The following is a 22,442-nucleotide window of genomic DNA, read 5'->3' on the forward strand; positions in this document are numbered from 1 at the left end:
ATAATAATCACTATGATTAGGGTACTTAAAAGTTCTTGGAAAATCAATTGGGAACTAATACAAAAATGTCTGCTCTCACAAAACAGAGTCATTGGCACCCTCGAGGGTGCCAGCACTGGGCCCTGGGGCTACAACAATGAATAAGAGGGCCTGGTCCCCGACCACAGGGAGCTTCCACTATAAACAGGAAATAAGCAAAAAAGCAAGCAAACATACAAATGACAAAGCAATTGCAAGTCGTGGTCAGTGCTAGGAAAGAAACACATGATGGGCTGAGATCAAGAATCAAAGGGGCGGTGGGGGGTATAGCTCAAGTGGTAGAGCGCATGCTTTGCACACACAAGGTCCTGGGTTCAATCCCCAGTACCTCCTCTAAAGATAAAATAAATAAGTAAACCTAATTACCTCCCCCCCAAAAAATAAAAATAATAATAATTTAAAAAAGAATCACAAGAGGCGCCAGAGAAGAGCCCCTAAGGTCTTAATATTAAACTGAAACCTGAAAAATTCGAAAAAGCCAGCCCTGCAAAATTAGAGAGATAACAGTAAGGTCAAAAGGACCAGAAATTCACATCAAACCCAAGTGACTGGAGGATAGGAAGGGAGAGGGAATAGAGAACAAGGCAAGCTTGGAAAGATGGGCGAGACGCAGCTGATGCAAGGCAAGTAGGATGTAGTAAGGAGTTTAGGGAGTGCAAGCAGAGAGGCAGGATGGCCAGACGGCAAGATCACAATCCAGGGGAGAGCTATGGATGGGCCGCAGCAAGTCAGCGGCTATAAACCAACAGCATAAGTTGTAGGTAGATTCTGAAGACACTGAGACACTGTTCCTACTGCCCCTGGGCTGCTCGGAAACCCCTCCTCGGCTCCCATCTTTGGCCCCCTTGAACTACTCCTGGTCCTTGAGCCCTTTCATCAGCCATAGTTACCTCTTTTGCCCTGTCCTCTTTTGCGGGATAAAGATAAAGTTCCCCAAATTGCCAGAGCTGCTCTGTTGCGGATCACCATGTTGGTCCTCTTTCCCCAGTTCTCAGATTCCTTCCTAAAATTCCCTTAGATGGAGAGGAGGGAGGATGTGATACTCCAGAATCTGGCAGCTGTGGAATATCAGATTACTCTCCGTAATACACAGAGATACAACAGGTGTGCTTGTGCTCCAAGAAGGAGGAGGAGATTCGTAACCCGACTTCCCCTTCCTTGCCTCGTCTGAAGAGTTCACCAGTGGTACCTTCAGAACAGTTTGAGCATCACTACAGAAAGGATAATGCAAAATGTCGGCGATGGTAAAGAGGTAGACGATGCCAGGGAAGGGCAGGGAGCCCAGCCAGCAAGCTCTTGGGTGCAGCGAGGGACCAGCTGATTCCCCAGAGCTTGTCCATATGTGACCCGTGGTAGCCGATCACATATTTGTTAAGTGACTAAATAAGCCCCATATGACTCTTTCCCATCTTTAATCCTTTATCCCAGTTTATCCACCCACACAGCCCCCTCTGTGTTCTCCAGTTGCTCTGTTCAGTCTACTCACCAGTGTCATTTTCTTCATAGTCCACCTCTGCTGAAGAAACCATAATTGTTCCCAAGTTGTCTACTGCTTCAAACATAAGGCAATCGACTTGTTTCCAGGTCACCCAAACCTACCTGGGCACCAATAATTCTCCCAAATCCTCCCGTCTAGCCACAGCTGTCATTGTCACGATGCTTTCCAAATTCCACCCCTTTCTGAAGATCTGATTCAAGTTCCACTTGCTCATTATTCCGACTCCTGCATCCCAATGCTTGATCCTTGTATTCATCATCTAAGCGTATGTTCAGACATGCCTTTATCCAGGAGATATTCTTAAAGACCATTAAGTAAAGAGCCAATTAAAAAATCAATTAAAATTGTGGTCCTTGGTGGTTAGTGGCATATTTCTGCATAAGCTAAAACGGAGGAGGGTAAGAGTGGTCATTGGCAACATCCTTCCCAGAAACCTGTTTGTCCCCCAAGATCAGCCACATGGGTGGCTCTTCCTCTGTGTCCTCACCCTGCGTCATTCATAAAACTCGATTAAAACACCTGCAGTGCAGTGCTGCCATTTATCTCCACTTATCTCTTCTCCTACTTGACCTTGACCTGGAGGGTGGTCGCCCTGCCGTGTACGTCCCTGCACACCCAAGTTTAGGAGATATCTGACATATTGAAGGTACCATATATTTTAGGATAAAAATAAGACATTAGACTCATGCTTTCAGTGCCTTAAGCGAGGGCAGTGGCTAATCAGCTAATGAGTCTTTTTCAGGGACTAAAAATGGTCCAGAGGAGCCGGAATCTGAGAAATTATCTCATGTGCTGGGGCCTCCTGTTCAGAGGAGACTTGAAACTGCAGGTTCTTGCAAACCTGTGTGTGGCTTCAGAGGGCCCCTCGCCTCCTGCCGTTTTCCTGTTTTGCTGGGTGTTGGCATTTTTCTGAGGAGCAGATTCGTAGCTGCTCGTAGATTCTCAAAGGGGCTTGTAACCTAAAAGAAGTTAAAAACCACTGTTCTAAACTGTTTAGGCAGCAAAAGTATGTCCCCTGAAGTTATAATTCAGTTTGAGGTGGTTAATCAAACCACTTACAATGGGAGGGATGCGTGAGTCTCGGCATGGAGGTTAGAGAATCTGAGGCAGTTACTCTGGAATGACAAGTCTTTGAGAAGTAAGTCCCCTCAGACTTGGTTGGGGGGGGAGTTGGGGGCATTTCTGTAACTTCTGTCCCTGAAGCTCCTGATGGACAACAGTGTCCCCAAACTATTCTAAGTGGAGCCAGCAATGCCCATGGCCTCCCTCTGCAGCTTTGTCCGCCCCATGGTCCCCCTCCAGCCACGGCGTCAGTCTGACCTCTGCTCGCATCATCATGTTGCCTTCTCTCTGCCTTTGGCTCTCCTGTCTCCCTCTTATAAGGACTCTTATGATTATATTGAGCACATTCAGATAACGCAGGATAATATTTCCATCCCAAGATCCTTAACTTAATCGCATTTGCATATGCCTTTGCCAGGTAGGGTACCATGTTCACAGGTTCCAGAGATTAGGATGTAGGCATGTGAGGGTGGGCCATTATTCAATCCACCATAATTGCCATGTCAGCTTTCATAACCTATAGATATCTTCATTTTAATTACGAGAACGAGCCCACAGGACTTACTTAATAAAGTCCCCTTCAATTCTGTTCCTTCTCCCACCGTGTCTTCAGTGACGTCATTACCCACGTGTTCCCGTGGCTGAAAACCTAGGGTGCCCTGCTCCCTGCTCCTGTACTTCCCACGTCCAGTCCGTCTCCAGACACTACTTCAGAAACGCCACCTGCTCCAGACGTCCCTTCATCCCTGGCCTCAAGCCCTCATCACTCAAGCCCAGACACTAAGCATGCTCATTGCTCTCTCTGCCTCCGTCTTCCCTTCACCCTCAACTCATCCTCCACACCACCGCCCAAGCCCTCTTTCTCGAGAACAGCTTTTCCTACCTCGTCCCCCTTCTAAAAACTCTCTGCTGACCTCCCACAGCCTGCAAAGCCCCTCTCAGTCTCACCTCTGGTCCACAACCTCCAAAGGCTGGTCTCTTACCTTCTTCCCACACCCCTTGCATCCCGCCTGCTGTGGGACATGCGGTCGTACGGCGCAAGCCACTCAGAACGCCTCACGACTCACCAAACACACCCTCATCCTGCCCCCGAGACTAATCTTCCTGTCTCAACCCCCTAGAATGCCTTCTCTCACCCTTTGCCTGCAAAATTCATGCTTATTTTATTTACTCCTCACAAATCCAGAGAAGGGAAAATATGGTTAAGTCTTCCTGTAAATGGCCAAACAAGACGAGAACATTAACTGGACCCAAGTCAGACATGTAGTCAATGACAGTATGAGGCACCAGGTTGTTGTCTCCTCCATTTTCTAGAGTCCAGTGACCCGCTACACGGTTAGGTGACAATTATTTGATTGTTTGGGCTCTTATTTTTCACTTGAATCCCTTCAGCTTTCCCTTGGTTCCTAAGGAAGCAAAACTAAGATTTTGTAGCAATGCTGCTGCCCCCAGCATCACCTCCAGCCCGTTGCCCAGTGGGAGGGGTCTTCTACAAATGCAAATCTGACCAAGCCATTCCAGTGTCCCCATCACACTCTGGGCTAAATCCCCTTAATAACTGACTTCCCACTACTTTGGGGAAGATCATAAATCTCTGACAAACGGTCTACCTGAGCTTCTCACCTGTCTGTCCAGCCTCGTCTCAGCCCTCACCCCCCTCCCCTTACTTCCCCCTGGCTGGCTTCCTTCCCAGGCTTTGGACCCACCCTGTTCCCTCCTGTCACACAGCTTTGCATAGACTCTTCCTCCTTCGAGAACATTCTTCCCCCTCTTCTTAGCCATACTAGTGGTCTAATTCAAAAGGTGTTTTTTTTTTTCTACAAACCATTAAACACTCCTCTTTTAACACTCTGCATATTATCTGACAAAAGAAATCTTAATATTAAAACATATCAAGAATGTCTGGTTGGGCCGTACCATTTTAAAAAATGAAGAAAATTGGTCCTTATTATCTGGAAACGCCAAGATTGCCCGGCCCCTGGCGTTTCGTGACAGTGGCTTGATTGAATAGCCCGCTCTTTTTTTTTTTTAACATTGAATAGCCCACTCTTAACAGAACCATTTCATTTTCTGTGCTCCTTGTTCATCTGCTGTGTCCTGTGTAACACCTCACCTGGTGCTGAACACTTAGTAAAATTTCCATATATGATTATTATTGGTTGTTTAATTGACTGGTAAATATCACTTACTCATTATGTGTTTTTTTTAAATAGTTTGATAGTTTCTTAAACAGCTAAGTATGCAACACTACACCCCCCAGCAATTGCACTCCTGGGCATTTATCTCAGAGAAATGAAGACTTATGTCCACATAAAAAGCTGTATACAAATGTTGATAGGAGCTTTCTTCACAGTAGCTAGAAACTAGCCTTCAATAGGTGAAATGCTAGACAAGGGTTGGTACATCCTTGCCGTGGAATACTACTCACCAATTTTTTTTTTAAAAAAAAAGCTAGGAATGCTCACAGCAGCCTGGATGACTTTCCAGAGAATTATGCTGAGTGAGGAAATCCTGTCCCAAAAGGTTATAAAATGTATGATTCCATTTACACAACATTCTTGAAATGAGAAAATGATAGCAATGGAGAAGAGATTAGCGGTTGCCAGGAGTTAAGAAGAGGGTGGGGCGGCGTGTGGGATGGCTGTGACTATCAAAGGGCGATGTGAGGGACCCTTGTGGTGGTGGAAGTGTTCTGTGTCTCAGCTGGGTCAATGTCAGTGTCCTGGTCGTGATACCACTGTAGTACAGATCTTGTAGATGTCACCGGTGGGGAAGACGGGGTAAAGGGTACCTGGGACCTGTCTGTATTATTTCTTACAAATGCACATGACTACACAATTATCTTAATGAAAAATTTAAAAGGACAGGTTTAATAAAGTGTACATATCACACCAAGATGTTCACAAGCACATAACGATGGGCCCACAAAATGTCTTCTTTCCTCTCTTTCTGGTGGTTTGTTGGTGATCCGTTATCACTATGGATTTTTTTCCCTTGTCTTTAAGACATACATGATATTGATCACTTTCAAGCTATTTTTGCCATGACTGAGGTTTATTATTTTAGAGTCTTCATTATTTGTACCCCTCTGTTGCTTTTCATATGTTACCCTGATTTGTTTCTGTCCTGACCAAGATACCATTTATAGAACTGTTGGTTTGTGTTTTAGTCTCTGGTGGTACCAAAGCATAAGAATGTCCTTCTCATCTTCATAGGCAAGAGAAAAGTAGCCCTTCTGCCATCCGCCACTTTAAATCTTGTCTCGTCCTCAAGCTTCCAGGAGCTCAGTGTCAGTATTGTGCTGGAACAGGTTGTCATTGTTTGGAAACCTTTGACTGGCTGTGGTTCAGATTTTTCTTCTGACCTTCTCATTGCTTTACCATTTCTCTGCCAGAGTTTAATACATTCTTCTGATATCTCCCTTCCCAGATTTCCACTCATTTTTCTATTATCTGTGCCTAATGTAGTTTATTTTGGTTTTGACTTTTTTCATTCCAATTATTGGAGTGATGGTAAATGTCTCTATTGTGATACACATCTTTGCTCGGAGAGTCCATGACAGCTGATGGAGTTTTGAGTGAGAACAGAGCAAGACCAGTACTGTATTTTTATTCATTTTCATACTTTAATGTTAAATTTCTTTTTGCTTTCTCTTTCAGTGACTAGAGAAAAAATCCAGGAATATATCACCAACCAGGTATTTCCTCACTTCTCATAAACTGTAATATAGAATTTTACTTTAAATGTTAATAATCAAGCATTTGTAAATATTTTAAAAAGAGCATTGCTAGGTATTGGATATGAGCGACGTATGGTTATTGTTTCTGAGAACAAATAAATGGGTCGTATGTGGATGATCATGCACTTTCCTTGTCCCTCCCACCTCACTCCTTCCCTCCACACGCACCTCCCCAAGGCGGGGAGGCAGTTCTAACACATAAGTGTCTCTGGGCAAATGGTGACCTCTGCATGGATACTCTCATGGCAGCAAATAGATACTTTTATGTACGTCTCCCTTAACTAAGGTAATGCTCCTCCGTGATTTTCTGAAGTTCTAATTCACCCAGTCACTCCATCCCAAACAGTTAAGAACTAAACTCCCAGTGATGGAAACACGCAAGTTGATTTTCCATTCCAGCCTTTGATTTCTGTGTATACTGAACCAGTGTCTTCCTGCCTGCTTCCCTTTTTACTGATTTTTCTTCTTTTATATTTACCAGTAGATGGAGGCATTCCGCACAACTGTTTGAGGGGTTTGACGCACGCAGCCACACATACAAACCAAGTGCAGCCTGTCTTGCCCCGCCCCACCCTCCTCCCACAGGCCAGTCTGGCTGCTGCTTCTCTGAAGGCTGCCCCTTCCACTAGACTTGGAATGTAGATGTGGGCCTTGGGCAGAGACACAAAAATCTCCGTGTCTTTTTCTGTTGTTCTCCTATGGCGTCAATTATAACTCACGCTCGCCAAGGAGAAGCATGGTACATCTGCATTTATACCAGTCAAGGCTACGTGTTTCAGAGCCTTCTGATGCCCTTCAAAATAAATTCCAATTCCAGTCTCCATTGTCATTCCAACCAAATTAAGCTCTAGCTTTACCTAATCTGTGCCAGATGCCCTGTAATTCATCAAACTGTAAAAATTATTCATTCATTTGGCTAAAATACTAGACTGCAGATGCAGTAGGGAAAATGTAATGCTTACCGGGTACCATTCCGCTTTTGAATATAATTGTAAACATTGACTCTTCCTAGCAGCCATGTTAATACTTCAGAATGGTGTCACTGTGCAATGCTAAAGTCAGTGAGCCATTTCAAAGAGTTTATTTGCCTTTTGTGCTTTGTATCTTTGACATTGTATTTTCAGCTCTCTGTACATACTCAGGTGGTCTGGTAAGGCTGAGCAACAGATAACCAGTAAAGTTAATCCTACCATTTTTATTTATTTAAAGTCACATAGGGAGTCCTTTTTGCTTATAAAGAGGCCTTTTTTCTTTATTAACTTAACAAGGTAAAGCAGTTAGTTGGTCAAAAAATATACTAAGACCATTTCTTTGGGGCTAATTTTCATTCCTGTACTTTCCTTCTTTTTACCCTTGGCCAAACTAGTAAGAGTATGTAGACACCAAAGTAGAACACCAAATATTTACTCATAATCTTAAACATTGATTTGGTGCCAGATAAAATCATAATGGTTTCCAGTCCCAGTCAGAGAGTGAAATTCTTTGGACTTGACTTTAAGAGGTAAGGGTCTTAAGTATATTCATTACACAGTCATTCTCAAAACAGATAATTGTGCTGTTGTTCAGTCAGTGTCTGCCAGCTGGTGTTTCTAATTCTGCAGTGGAATGTCTATCCTTTCTTCTTCCAAGTAGGGAGGTGCCCCTGACTCTCAAGAAGGCACCAGGAATACAATTCTAAGAGGCATCTTACACCTCTAATTTATCCAAAGTCTGGCAAAGAGCCAAGAAGTGAAGCCACTTCCTTATTAATTTTTTTTAATTGAGATATAATTGACATATAACATACATTAGTTTCAGGTGGACAACATAATGATTCCATATTTATATACGCTGTGAAATGATCTCTGTAGTAAGCCTAATTACCATCTGTCACCATCCAAAGTTAACAAAACTTTTTTTTTCCGGTGATGGCTTTAAGATTTACTCTCTTAGCAACTTCCACGTGCACAGCAGTATTGACTGTGGTCACCATGCTGTACATTGCGTCCATGACTGACTGGCTTTACAACTGCAAGTTCGTACCTCTTGCCTCCACGCTCCCCTTCTTTAAAACACTCTGCCACCCAAAGGATTTGGCTTTTGAAAAACATTTCTATGTATTCACCTTAGATAATCAATGCAGGGTTCTTTATCAGAAAGGAATGTACAATGGAGCGCTGCTGAGCGTCCATCTTGCTCCTAAATCCTTCCCACTAGGCACTATAGATTGTGTAATTAAATTGAAATCGAAAAGCAAGTCTTCTTTATTTTTCCTTTTTTTTTTTTTTTATGCCATTGGGCAAGCTACGAGCTGCAGACCAGCGTGAGGAATCAGGGCTGGAGTGGAGGGAAGTTTCTAGCCTACCAGCCGATATGCTGCATTTTTAGCCCGGGGCTCTTTTACCACACCTGAGCTCTGAGAACAAACAACTATTTGAGTTCTCTGGAGGGAACCTTGGATTCTTTGCCTGTGTAATTCACTGGGGAAATCAGGATGCTTTTTTAAAGTAACTTGTTCACGCAGCTTGTTTACGAGAAGAGGACAGAAATGAGCAGTGAATCACTTGGCAGCTTATGTCCCAGAATGAGATGAATGCGTGACCCATTTTTTTTTCAGCTGTCTCTTTGGCAGTTCAACACTGCAACAATTTCCTCTCTGAAAAATGTTCCTCGTAGAGATGAAAATCTCCTCCAGGTTTTTCTGAATCATTTTGACTATGGTAGATGAAAGATAATACCTTAAGATCCTTCCCAACATACCTTCAAAACCAAAGTAGACTATGGTCAGTATGAGAATGGGAAAACTGAATATAAACGCTCTTCCCTTAAATCATGGAAACTGCCTTCTTCTATAGGGCCTAGGCAATTGAAATCCGTAGTAAATTGATACCTTCTGTTTATGCCTTTTTGGATAATAGATCATTGAAACCCAGAATGAATTCATACTTTGTGTTTATACAACTTGGTGACAAAGAGGGACACTGAATACGGGACTCCGTTTCTCGTGGGTTGGATGTGCGTGTTGTGGGGAACATTTTCCCAGTTCAGGCGCTGCCTGTGAGGCGGGTTTGCCTTTGCTGATCGCCCAGCCCAGAGAGCCAATGCCATCGGCTGCTCTCACAGCTGTGTATTCGTTTCCTGGGAGTGCTCTGTAAAAACAATCACAAACTGGGTGCTTTGAAAAACACAAACGTATTGTCTCTCGCTTCTGAAGGCTAGAAGTTCAAAATCAAAGGTATCGACACAGGGCCGGGCTCTCCCTGGAACCTGCAGGGGAGGAGGCTTCACTGCTTCCCTCCTGGCTTCTGACGGCTGCAGGCAACCCCGGGGGTCCTCGGCTTTTAGCTCCATCTCTTCCGTCACTGCCTCGGTCGGCACATGGCTGTGCTCCCTCTGTGTCTTTTCTCTTCTTATGAGGACATCAGCCATGACGTCATCTTGATTACATCTGCAGAGGCTGTGTTCCCAAACAAGGTCACATTCACAGGTACCAGGAATTAGGACTGTGACATACTAGTTTGGGGGCAGTTCACCTCCTAACAAGCTGGAAACCTGAGAGTCAGCCTCTGCTCCTTCTGCCGCGAACACCTGCACTTCTGATGGGATCTCCGGTAGCCCCAGATCTCCGGCCACCCAGCTTCTCCCCCGACGCCCAGCCCTTGGGCCCTGCTTCCCCGGGCCCTCATCTCACCTGCTTGGCCCTCCTGCTCTGCCGCCATTCCATTCATCATTCTGTTCCACTGCACTTGCCAAAATCCCAGTGACCTGGCATCTCTCCTCTGCCGAAAAACAATAATTAAACAGAAATGCCTCCCTGATTTTACCTTGCCTCTGCACTGTAGTCACCAGTGGAACGCTGTTAGCACAGGAATTGAGACCCCACCCACACCTCCCCCGCCAAGAAATTCTGGGTCAGTGGTTGGATTCAGACATGGCATAACTGTCTAAACCAGGCCAAGAGAGTTCATATGCTTTGGAAGAACCCAAACATCACAAGCACAGAAATAGCAACATTTTTTTTGTTTTGTTTTGTTTTTGCTTTTCATCTTCATGTGTAAAGTCTGATAACCAGTTGAGCACACACAAAATGTTGGAGAGGAACAGAGCAGCTGGATTGGGCCCCCTGGTCGAGTGGGGTGGGATTGGGCTGGGTGATCAAAGATCAGCCTGTGCCCTTTGAAACCAGAGAGAAAAAGAAACTGCTTTAGTTTCAAGGTAGCCCCCCAAACCCCAAAGTGGAAGGATGTGCAGGAGATGGCGTTCCTCTGGGTAACGGTACTCCTGCCCTCCCCCCTGCTTGGGACATGGGTGCCGTGGGCAGGTGATGTTCTGCGTGGTACTTAGAACTGCCTGGCAATCCTGAGTCAGAAAAATGAGGCATGAAGTAAGAGAACCTTACAGGTTTCCTGAAACCTGATGAGCTTTACTGGGTCATCCCCGTCCTCAGTGGAGGCAGGTCAGCCATTGCCTGGGGTCCCTGGCTGAGGCCAGTATCCATCCTACTCTCCTCCTGGTGGCCCCCAGTGGCAGGGTGGCCGTCAAGGAGAAGGGGCTTCTTTAGCCTCTAGGCCCAGAGCAGTCCTTTGGGACAGGCTGCAGACCCTGGGTGAAAACAACGACCAGGTCTTGAGTATCACTTACTTTAAATTCTTAAATATTTAGACCTACAGTACGTGGGCCTCCATTCATATCCTTCTGTAGGCTCCGTATATGCTGACGATGATCCTGATCAGACATTTACAACTTAAAAACTCAGTACGTTAGCAGATACAAGCTAGTATATACAGAATAGGCAAACAACAAGGTCCTACTGTATCGCACGGGGAACTATATTTAATAGCTTGTAATAACCTATAAATGAAAAAGAATATATATGTATATGTATAACTGAATCACTGTGCTGTACACCAGAAACTAACACAACATTGTAAATCAGCGATAAGAAATCTCAAAATGTGATTCCAATAAGAAGAAAAAAAAATCTCAAAATGTGATTCCAATAAGAAGAAAAGATTGAACGCACTCACCTGTTGTCCACAGAATCCTAACCTTTGGCTACAAAACCCAAGGCCCTGTGACCTCCTCTGGTGAGCGTGCACCCTGCCTCCCTAGACTTATTTCCCATTGCACCACTTTCTGTAAGACTGTTGTGTCCTATTTAAAACTGTCATGCCGACATACTCACCTGTTTCTCTGCATGTACAAAATTTACTCATATTCCCGAGCCCAACGCACTGTCACCTCTTCCAAGACACTTTCGTCATCACAGAGCTGAGAGTATTCCTTGCATGCAACATCCAGCCAGTTGCTGGTAGAATGCAAATCCGTTAACTCACTGAACTATTATCTCAAAAGGCAGAGGGATGGATTGTGGGGATGCGGGCAGTCTCCTTCCGGTACCCTGGACCGTTCAAACCTGGTGTGCCGTTGATTCTTATCAAGCAGGAACCAGATGTTGTCCTTTGCCCTTCCAAGTAAGGAACTGAAACCAAAAACAGACAAGCTAAGGCTGCATGTGGTCTCTATGAAGAATGGTCACGCAGTCGGGGAATGAAAGAATCGGAGGGCAAGGAGACCCACATCTTCATTTCACCTTTATGTCCACATTTCATAACTGCCTACGGAACATCGAACCGTTTGCTTGGGTCAAGACTTAGGCATCTGATTTTTTTTTTCTCGAATGTAAGCGTTGGCGATGCCATTCACTGCTGCCTTTTCAGCATAGCGTGAACTTTACAACTTCTAAATTTAAAGTGGGATTGCATTACCTTGCACTATTCTTATCAAAGTGGCCAGGCACTCAAGGAGACAACTTTGACCTAAAGAGAGTTTCTCTTGACAGGTTCAGCACTCAAGGAGCTAGTAAAGATTCCCATCTCCTCATTCTCTTTTTGCTTTTTAAAGACAAAGTATTGTATAAATTGTGCAGAAGGGGACAAAAGAGCAAGGTAGAGTTTGAATATGCTTAAAAATATTTGGTTTCCTTATGAAGCTAAAACATTGTTTATTGTGTATGTGGGACTATTATGCCTTTTTTGGAAGGATAGTGATTTACAATGTTGTGTTAATTTCTGGTATACAGCATAGTGATTGATTTATGCACATATATACTCTTCTTCCAATTATTTTTCGTTATTGGCCATTACAAGCTATTGAATATAGTTCCCTGTGCTCTGCAGTAGGACCTTTTTTGTCCCTCCGTTCTCTTTGAAGATTACCTTCTAAAACTGGAAGTTGTGCTTTTAAAAAAACTGTCCAACTTAGGAGTCTTTTTGAAAAGTACTTGGAAGCAAGACTGAAAGTGGCGGCACCAACGGTGGTCCACAAAGAAGAACTTATAAAAGATGATCTTTATTAAAGGCTAGAAGACTTCATATCTAGGAGATACTCAGGTGTTAATGTCAAAGGGCAGGCCCTCGCCTCTTTAATCAGAAGCCAGGAAAGTTAAAATACTGTATAAGGATGTCTATGGAAAAAGACAAGAGCCTTTGGAAATATATTGTCAAGAGGGAGGAGAAAATAGTCCTTGAGTGTTTTAAAAGCATGAATACCAAGCAGGAAATAATGGCTGGAATAAGGAAAATTGTTTATTAGCAAATCTGCAAGAACTACTAGCAATCACATATGCAGATAATTCTGACTCAGAATGCTTCTGAATAACTGTGACCAAGAGTTGTGTTTTCGTCGCATTTCTTGGTCACAACAAGCCTAGGAGGGCACCTATTTTAATCTCCTTTCTATACAGGCGGAAACTCACATTTGAAAGATTTAGTAATTTTTCAGGTCCTGCCGTGTGGAGCATGAAATTAATAATGGTTAGCATTATTATTAAGTGTTTTTTAAATTTTTTATTGAAGTATATTTACAGTGTTGTGTTAATTTCTGGTGTGCAGCATTGTCATTCAGTTACATATGTATTCCTCTTTATATTCTTTTCCATTATAGGCTATTACAAGATATTGACTATAGTTCCCAGTGCTGTACAGTAGGACCTTGTTGTGTATCCAGTTTCATGAAGACTCTCCCTATAGTTCCAGTTGCACTTCTGTCAAAGTTGAGCAGGCATTCTGTGAGAACTGTTCCACATGTAGATGTATTTTTGGTGACTTCGTGGGAGAGGGTGAGCTCTGTGTCCTATTCCGCCATCTTGAAGAATCTCCATTAAGCGTTTAATGAACTTGATGTGTGCAGGCATTATGCTAAATCTTGCATAAAATTATCTCCTTTCAACCTCACAGCAGTAACCTTGGGAGGTAGGTACAGATCAAGGGAGTCAAGGCGAGGGTAGCTAAGTAGCTTGCCCAAGAATGGAAGCAAGCAGTCCAACTCTACCGTAAGATCAGCCACTCTTCTCTGTGGCTTTAAATACCTTTATTTAAAGGCACACAGATGATGAGTGACAGAGCTGGAACCTGAATCTAGGTGGATCTCATTCTGAAATCCTTTCTCCTTGCTGTTGTGCTGTACTACACAAGTTCTGAACATTCTTCCATTAATTAAATGCTCCCACTTAGGATCACCCTAACCAGTACTCTAATTTTGACACCAGCACCAAAGCAGTTGGTTAGGAGACTGACTCTAGAATACAGGTATTTATGATGTGGTAGATCTTTTTATTTATTTTTTTCAAAACGTAGTAACTATCAAAATGAGCAGGTACTCACTCTGGGGTTCCTGATGAGCATTAAATTACTTTTTTAATTAAGTAAGTGAAAAATCAAATGAATCTGGTCTCAGAGAAAAACTATTTGTCGCCTGAAAAGAAACTTAAAAAAAAAAAACAGTATACATTGGGGTAATCTGTTGCCTACTGGCAGTTTTTCTTAAGAGAGCCCAGACCGAACTACCACGGGCACAAAACAAGTGTTGAAGTAGAAACCTGTACTGTCACCAGCTAAAACATCTTCTCTTCTTCTCTTTTCCAGAAAAGTACCTTACTTCTAAAAACCCTTTTGTAAGTTCTTCACTATTAATAATATGTCACTATATATTTACTCATTTGAGAGAATATGGGATTCTGAAACTACTAAAAATGTAACATCTATTTAAAAAAATTAAAAACAGTGAATTTACCATCTAGTGTAACTGAATGACACCACCTAAGACGCTGTCACCCAACAGGCCAGGAAAATTTATTCCACAAGTGTTTTCTAGTCAGTCTGTTTCTCATCTTTTTCATCCCCTCGACTGAGTTTTCTAATGCATCCCTCCCTACTTGTTAGCATCTGTACCTGAAGGTGAGCCTCACTGGGTAACTGCAGGCTTTCAGCTCAGCAGGTTTTATGAGCAAAATGGTCAGCACCATCCTCGGGGATTTTTTTCCCTCAACACATAGAAACTAACCCCAGCGGCCAAGTTCTACGAGCCAGGAGCGTGGTTAGTGGGGACCCTTCAACATTCAGTAACTCAGACGTCACCTCCCCATAGAAAGTCTTCCATTTCTTGGGTTAAAGCTATGATCAGAACGGGCCAAAGAGCCCATTTGTCTTCATGTTTGAATATACATTTCTAATGGAGTATCTTTTAATCTACCTTTAAGCTGTTTGCCCATCTTATTCTTTCTTCTCGTGATAAGGAACTGAATGAAGGACTCAAGAGCAAGCTTGGTGTTTTCTGGGGGTGTGGGAAAGAAGCCCTTGAGCAGTCATCATTCTGAATAAAAGTTGCTTGTGGACATAAAAAATGTGTTTTAAGAAGTAATGATCAAGGATCAGAAATACATTTATAGTGTATGCAGATCGCTGCTTAAGGTTGAGCTCTGTTCCCCATAACGATGCTAAAATGCCTATTTCCTTTCTATGTGCAAACTGAAACACTTTTTTAAAAAAAAAATCTTCATCATTTTGAATTTCACTGTTTCCAACATTTGGCCGCAATAAATATTTCTAAAAGCCCAAAATGAAAAAAATAAATAAATAACAACTAGTAGTCATTCATACAAGGCCGATGCTGCGGACTCCATGCTAAATACACGGTTTTGGCCCCTCGGGGCAGATCCCTCAGGTATCCCTGACACTGTGTGTAGACCTTCGTGTGCATCTGCATTTGGCTGAGGAAGTGGTCCTCACCCGAATCTCAAGAGTGAAAGAAGGTGTCCTAGAGAGTTTTTCTACCTCCCCAGAGAGAGCATGATCCAACCTATATCTCTTTGATAGTGCGTAAATTAAAACCAATTTTACTGAAACTTTATTTTGTAAAGTAGCGCTTATCAGAGAACAAATTTCTGGGAAGGAAAAGATACACAGACAAGTAGTGAAAATTCAAAAGTACCGGTAAGGATTCCAGTGAGAGCTACCTTGCTTTGTTATCTTTAATGTGGAATTATCCACAGAAGTCTTATGTTATATTCTGTGGTTGATCCTCAAACAAGGGTGGAATAAACAAGATTCTTCGCTGTTTCATCACTGGTGTATGCCTTGCTCAAAATGTATTAAAAGGAAATATTTCCATCACACTATTTATTACTGGATAATTCAATTAGGGCAGTGTTCTGTGGATGGGGAATAATGTAATTTACTATGTTGAGTAATTAGCCAATCAGATTTCTCTCATTTTCTAAGGCAATGGATTGACTTAAATGTGACCATAAACAAAATAGATTTTATTAGGCATAATCTGCTTTGTAAAGAAATGAAATTAATTCTTCGCCTGACCTAAAGCTTCGAAAACGTAAGACCAAAATTGAACACATGCTTCCAATTTTGGTTCTGTTACTGAGATGACACTTAATATAAAAGTTACCATTTAACTTCCCCTCAAGTATTTCATCCTTGAGACTAAATGACTCTTAGAAATATGTTCATCAACAGATGGGAGCCACTTATGGCCTCATAAACTCCGAAGCAAGTGAAATTTTCCCAGCAAAATAGAAAGATTACAAGGAAGCTTCATCTGCTTATCCCCAAGATGATGAATGCCTTGCATATTGGTTCAATGACACCATGAATACTGACAGATAATCACCTCTCATACAAGAGAAATCCTGAAGAAACGAATGCGAGTGATGCATGGTTTTCATCAATCAGTCAGCAGTTTCCACACCATACCCTGTGTTTAGAGCTGTAGTAAGTATGACGGAGGATATGGGGGAAAAGGTCAATACAGAGCCTCTTCTAAAGGGATTTTCTATCTTGAAAAAGAGGACGAATCCACCTTAAAGGCTGCGCAGAACCCCAGAGAGGGTGTGATTACTCGCTTGCTTATTAACCACACAGTGTAGATAGTGTGGAGTTTGGAAAAGTCAACAGTCCATGAAACGTAGCCAGGGAAGGGTCAAGGAGGACTTGGAAACCAAAGTTACTGAGATTTGATTTGGCAGGAAGTATATGGGATAGCACTGAAAATTTTGGAGTAGAGAAATCCCTTCAGGACCATTAGCATGGACTCTTAAAACCCTGCCCTGTATTTTCCTTTTTGTTCCATCTCCACCGAGCCCAGCCACCAGCTTCTCGCCCTATTCTATTCTCCACTGGGCCAGCGCAGTGAGCTTTTTAAAGCATCCATCACATCCTGCTATCCCCTTGTCAAAAACTTCCAGTGGTTCATCTTACACCTTGGGTGAAATCCTAAATCCTTCCCATGACCTAAACCCTAAATTCTCCATGACCTGATGTTCCCACAGGAGACGATCCTGCCCTCCTCTTTGGTTTCATCCTGTGTCCCTGGGCTCCTCTCTCTTGTAAACAGCCACACTGGGCTGCCCACTGTCCCTCCTCCTGGCCAGGCTCCTTCCCATTCAAGGGCCCTCTGCCCTCACTGCCCCTGCCTAAAACGCTCCGCCCCTAGATCTTGGGTTTCTTCTCGTCTCTCAGATCTCAGCTCAAGTAGCTTCTCCACAAATAGCTCTTCCCTAGACAGCTGGTTCTCCTGGTCTCCCCGCCTTCCACCTGCCCCCCATGTTCCATCACATCACGCTGTTTTGGTGTTGACGTCACACGTGTCACCATCAAAACTTTTGTTTGTTTATCTGTTCGTGATCTGCCTTCACCCACAAGAACCTAAGTACCAGGAGGACTGACCCTCATCAGAGTGGTTTGCCCCTCTGGCCCAACACCACTCAACATTGCACATATTAGACGCTCATCCTCCTCGAATGAATGCATTGCTTAATTTATTCCGCTAGCAGCCATGACAATAGTGTGGGCATAAAAAAAAATGTGTCTAAGTGATACATTGATAGTGGGAATGAATAGAAAAAAATGAATAGCACTTGGTGTCTAAATACGGGCTGTGAATGAACAAAGTCTGACAAGTTTTAACGCAAGGGCTCAGGGGGCTGCGGGGAGGTAATATACTCTCGCAGAAATATGAAAGTTATGGTGACAAGCCACATTTAATGAATAGATATGACAGGGATTGTGTATTTATTCCACTTATTTTTCACCAGTCCATAAATTCGGCATCATTATCTCTCTTTTACACATGAGAGCTTGAGGCAACTCTCCCGGGTGGATTAGTTAGGTCCCCTGTCCCAGGGTGATTTGTGTGATTTGTGTAGTGAGGCTGTGTAACCTAACTCACGCTGTTGTGTAAGTGAGGTTGATCTGGTAGAAAGTACAGATTTAAAGTGAATTGACAGTTGCAAGTAAAGCATGAATAAGGGTAAAAACTTACTAAGTCTGGTCTCCCTCCCATGCCACAAGCTGTTGGGCTGAAGTAGGTGTGAAATTTGTGTCTCACAACCTACCTTGGCCCTCAGGAGATCTTCTGCACACTGGTCTGGGCACTTGTAGACCTCCACGATTGTAACCATGCAGGGCTGGGGGCTGCAAATACCTTGAAGAAGACACGGTACAGAAAAGTGACCGGATGGAGGTAGGAGATGCGATGATTAGAGCAGAAGGATGCCAGTAACCTGGGAGACAGCCACCTGGAGGGCGATAGAACCCCTGAGAAATTAACCAAAATGCAATACATGAAACTTGTTGGTTTCCATCTTTTGGGCCAACCATCTGATAAGTTACTAACCTAAAATATAGAAACTGGATTCTGCTGAAAACGAGTTCTATACTGGGACCCAGAGGACACACAGTCCTGCTGATGAGTCCAGGCAGGTGGAAGGTGCTGTGACCCAACTCTCAGGCATCCTCTTACTCGTGGCAGGAAATAGGCATTTTTTACCCTCAATGTATGAATCTCCATGGAGATGGCATCGTAGAGCTAGTGTCTCGGTGATAAAAAGCCGTGGGGACCCGGTTCCCTGGTCACTGGGAGTTTATCAGAGACTGAAAGAGAACTTCGACTCTCCTCCTGTCACCCCTGATCCAGGCACACGGCTCAGAAGTGCCCACATCTTAGGTGTCGTCCTGGATTTGCAGTCCCTGAAATGCCAAGATGTAAGTTTTCTTGAAAAGGTTATCAAGGATGAAGTAAAGACACCACCGCTCCATAACCACCAAGTCTGGCTATATGTTTCCAGTAGGAATGGAGAGGCAGGAGTGGAAATAAAGATGCCATGACGATAAGGAGCTTTGTTCTGACATCAAAGCTGAGCGGATGACTACGTCTCTGTGGGATTTATTCAGCATAACAAGAGACCTGGAGTCTAGGAGCACTAGTTTACATCGTGGTTTTCTAGAAGCAAGAACCCAGTATGCCCTCAGCCACGCTAATCATTTGGGATCATCCAGCAGAGCATCAGTTCTTGGTACCCAACCTATGTAATTCAAATTGGAGAAGTAAGCAATCATAGGTTTGGCGTGTCCCCTGTCCGCTCTAGCTCCAGTTGGCTCAGACAAATCTGGCCACCTTAAGGTGGCTCAGTACAAAGGAGAGTATTCACTTGGATCTAGCAGCAAGGAAAACACTCTTCTAATCCCAGATGTGATGGCGCTGAGAGCCCTGTGGGGTAAACGTGTGTTATGCAGTGAGAAACACAAGGGTTGGAGCCAGGCAAGCCTGGATTTTAATCCCAGCTCTCGGAGTCGCCAATTGTAAGACACTGAGTTAAGTTTAATGGAAACTTGATCATAACCATGTGACAGAGCTGGGATGAGGATGAACTTAATTGAGCAGCACACGCAAATCGTCCATCAAGACCCATCCCAAACCCACTGTCATCACTCACCCTCTCCATACGTCTTGGTCCAACAGCCGTGCTTTACCTGAAGGAGGCTGGAGCCCTGGCAGGGGCCAAGAAGAGCCTGCCCGCTCCGGTGGTGTAAACACTCCAGAGGGGGCATGCCCTGGTCCTGGCGTCTCAGTCGATGGGCCGTGAGTCACACGTGAGGCTAGGGTCTTCCCAGCGGTCTGAGAGCCAGTCCAACAGTGCCAGTCTTTTCTTTGGCTGTCGTAGGTGGATGGCACACAGATCCATCCACCTGCATCTTGTTACAGGATTGGCTCCAGTCTAGTCACTAGTGGCTACAGTTATGGGGGCCCTAAGAAGAGCCCCGGTATGGAGCCGACACTTCCTCCTCCTGCTGAGGGTGGTTTTCCCTCGTGGAGTAGGGGACGCCAATACACTGTGATGCTATTTCTGAGCAAAGTACTTCAAGATGTGTTTGTTCCTTCCGAAAAACAGATTGCGGAATCATGAGGAAGGGGGAGACGGGGTGATGATGCAGTGTCTGGAGGATCTTTAGAGAATTAGGCTTGCTTGCTCGCTTGCTTGGTGATAGCTGTTTCTCTATAAACTGATTAGGCAGACTCCTCGCCATCAGTGTCTCAATATGAGAGAGTTGTGGTTGGATGTCAACACCAGCCCTGCCGATGTCACTGCCACTCTCCCAGCTGGCTCAAGTAGCTTTGGACTAGTCGGCAATGAGTGGGGAAGACACAGTTCCCCAGGAAAATGCTGCTTCCGGGGCCGGGAAGGGTTGGGCTGCCCCGCTCCCACCCCTTCTCCATTGGCACAGCTGCACTTACCGAGGCTGGGCTGCAGGGGGCAGGTGCCCCTCTGTGACCCCCCGCGTCCGGCAGGCGCTCCTGCTGCACCGGCTGCGGGCAGTGAGGTTGCACAGCCCCTGACGGCTCCCGGCCTCAGGCTAAGGGGTGAGGCCCAGGGCCACCCCTGCCTGGCCTGGAGAAGACAGGGAGACCAGAAGGAGTTGGCCGTGGCCATTGATGCTTCTTCGTAGCCACTTCAATGACATCTTGAACCAAATAGTCATCTTCGGGAGAAACAAACTATTTTAGGAACCTCCCCCCCAAAAGCTTCAATATGTATAATTAATGAAATAATATTTGCAAAATAAAAGTGATAAAATGTATCTTAATGCACGAAGAGATAAGACCTGACAAATATCCATTGGATCATGCATTTGCTTTGTTAGTGGTCTTCTGTCTGACCCCCTCTCTGTCCCGCTTTGATGCAAGTTTATGTCTTACATTCTTCCTTCGCATTCTTTCTCAGACTGAAATCCTGAAAAGGAACCCCTCTCGGCATGGCCTCAGGTTTCCCGAGGCACAATCTGATGCCACAGGCCACCATCTCTTCCTAGCGCAGTGCCGGCCCAGGTGACACAGGGCAACATGCAGGAGTGAGTCCCCTGCTCAGACGGAGAGGGTGGAGCCCGGCTTGGGGGAGAGGCAGCCTTGGGGAAAGCTGACTTGTCAATGTTGCAGGCGATGTCGGCCAGAGGGGCGTGTGTGTCCCTCAGAGGTGCTGACACAGACGAACCTGATCTGGGGCTGGCAGACGCTTAACCAAACAAGACAAATGGAATGTGTCCCTGCCCGTGTCACTGCTGCTCTCCCAGGAGGCATTGCTGTTCCCAGGGCTCACGTAGCTCAGGACTAGTGGGCAATGGATGGGGAAGAAACAGGCCCTTGAGTTTCTTAGCCCCCTGGTTCACCCCAGTTAGTCCCCAATTCCGCAGTCACCTCATGGACTCATTCCTCTTGCCTGGAAAATGTCTTGCTTGGGAATCCATGCCCATAACAATACCCCCCTCCCCAAAAAAGGGAACACTTTACATTTAGGCATTCCAGCCCTGGGAAGCTGGTTCCTTCTCCCCTACCCCACTAGGCAAACAAGAGCGAGGATGGACTGTCTACAGCATGGTGTTGGAGTCAGGGCGCCCTCCTCCGTTTCCCCTCCAGATATACACACTGCTGTCACTCATCTTCAGAGCAAGGGGAGGAGAGGCTGGCTGACAAATACTCATTTTTAGAAAACTAAACAGAAACCTGGAAATACTAAAGAGCTCTAATTCACAGCCTATATGTCCATCAACAGAGGAGTGGGTAAAGAGGCTGTGGTACGGATGTACAATGGAATACTACTCAGCCATCAAAAAGAATGAAATTTTGCCACCTGCAGCAACACTGATGGACTTGGAGGGCATTATGCTAAGTGAAATAAGTCAGACAGAGAAAGACAAGTACTGTGTAATATCACTTATATGTAAAAACCTAAAAAATGCAACAACAAACTAGTGAATGTAACCAAAAAGAAATAGACTCACAGACAGAACAAATTTGTGGTTGCCAGTGGGGAGAGGAAAGGGGGGAGGGGCAAGATAAGGGTAAGGGAGTGAAAGATACAAACTATTAGGTATAAGACAAGCTACAAGGATTCCTTGTACAACGTGGGGAGTATAGCCAATATTTGATAACAGCTACACATGGAACATAAGCCTTAAAAATTGTGAATCTCTATATTGTATATAACTTCAATGATAGTGTATGTCAACTATACTTCAGTTTTTAAGAGCTATGTTTCAAATCTATTAGCGATCTAAAATTCCAATGAAATATCAAAACCCTAATAGTCATAATCCACCTTCTCTATTCTTTCATGCTATATGTAACTGACGCCGTTTTGCACTCTCATCCACACTGGACGTGTGCAGGAAATCAGCTTGTCCCAGGCCCCTGCTTTGTCACTTGGCAAACAAGATGGAGAAGAATATTCATGAGTGGGGACAAGTTACAGAGACAGGAAACAAGTGACTCTGCACAGGACACACTTTCTCCAGGGAACCCTCGCTGGCCCCCAAGGCAGGGTTAAACGCCCCTCTCTTAGGCAGTCCTAGCATGACTTTCTTCCTGCATCTTAGCACCTGCCGTGAGTATGGTAATGCTTGGTTTTTTCTGCATCTCCTTCCCCTACCCTGACCCTGAGGCTGCCCCTGAAGAGCAGGGACAGAGGCTGGTTTGTAGCCACACTCCCGACATGCAGCC

At 44.5% G+C, this 22,442-nt stretch overlaps 1 protein-coding gene across 2 annotated transcripts in view; it reads left to right on the forward strand.

Moving 5' to 3' along the window:
- CHST9 (carbohydrate sulfotransferase 9) overlaps positions 1–22,442 on the forward strand; it is a 185,093-nt gene that overhangs the window by 154,704 nt on the left and 7,947 nt on the right. Inside the window, exon 5 of one of the 2 annotated variants that reach the window (XM_031439022.2) lies at positions 6,259–6,296. The exons of the other annotated variant lie outside the window; for it this stretch is intronic. Within the exon in view, the coding sequence (XP_031294882.1) occupies positions 6,259–6,296 (38 nt within the window). The remainder of the gene's footprint in view (positions 1–6,258; positions 6,297–22,442) is intronic. 2 annotated transcript variants of the gene reach the window in all.

This window comes from Camelus dromedarius, chromosome 32, assembly GCF_036321535.1.
Source record: "Camelus dromedarius isolate mCamDro1 chromosome 32, mCamDro1.pat, whole genome shotgun sequence".
NCBI lineage: Eukaryota > Metazoa > Chordata > Mammalia > Artiodactyla > Camelidae > Camelus > Camelus dromedarius.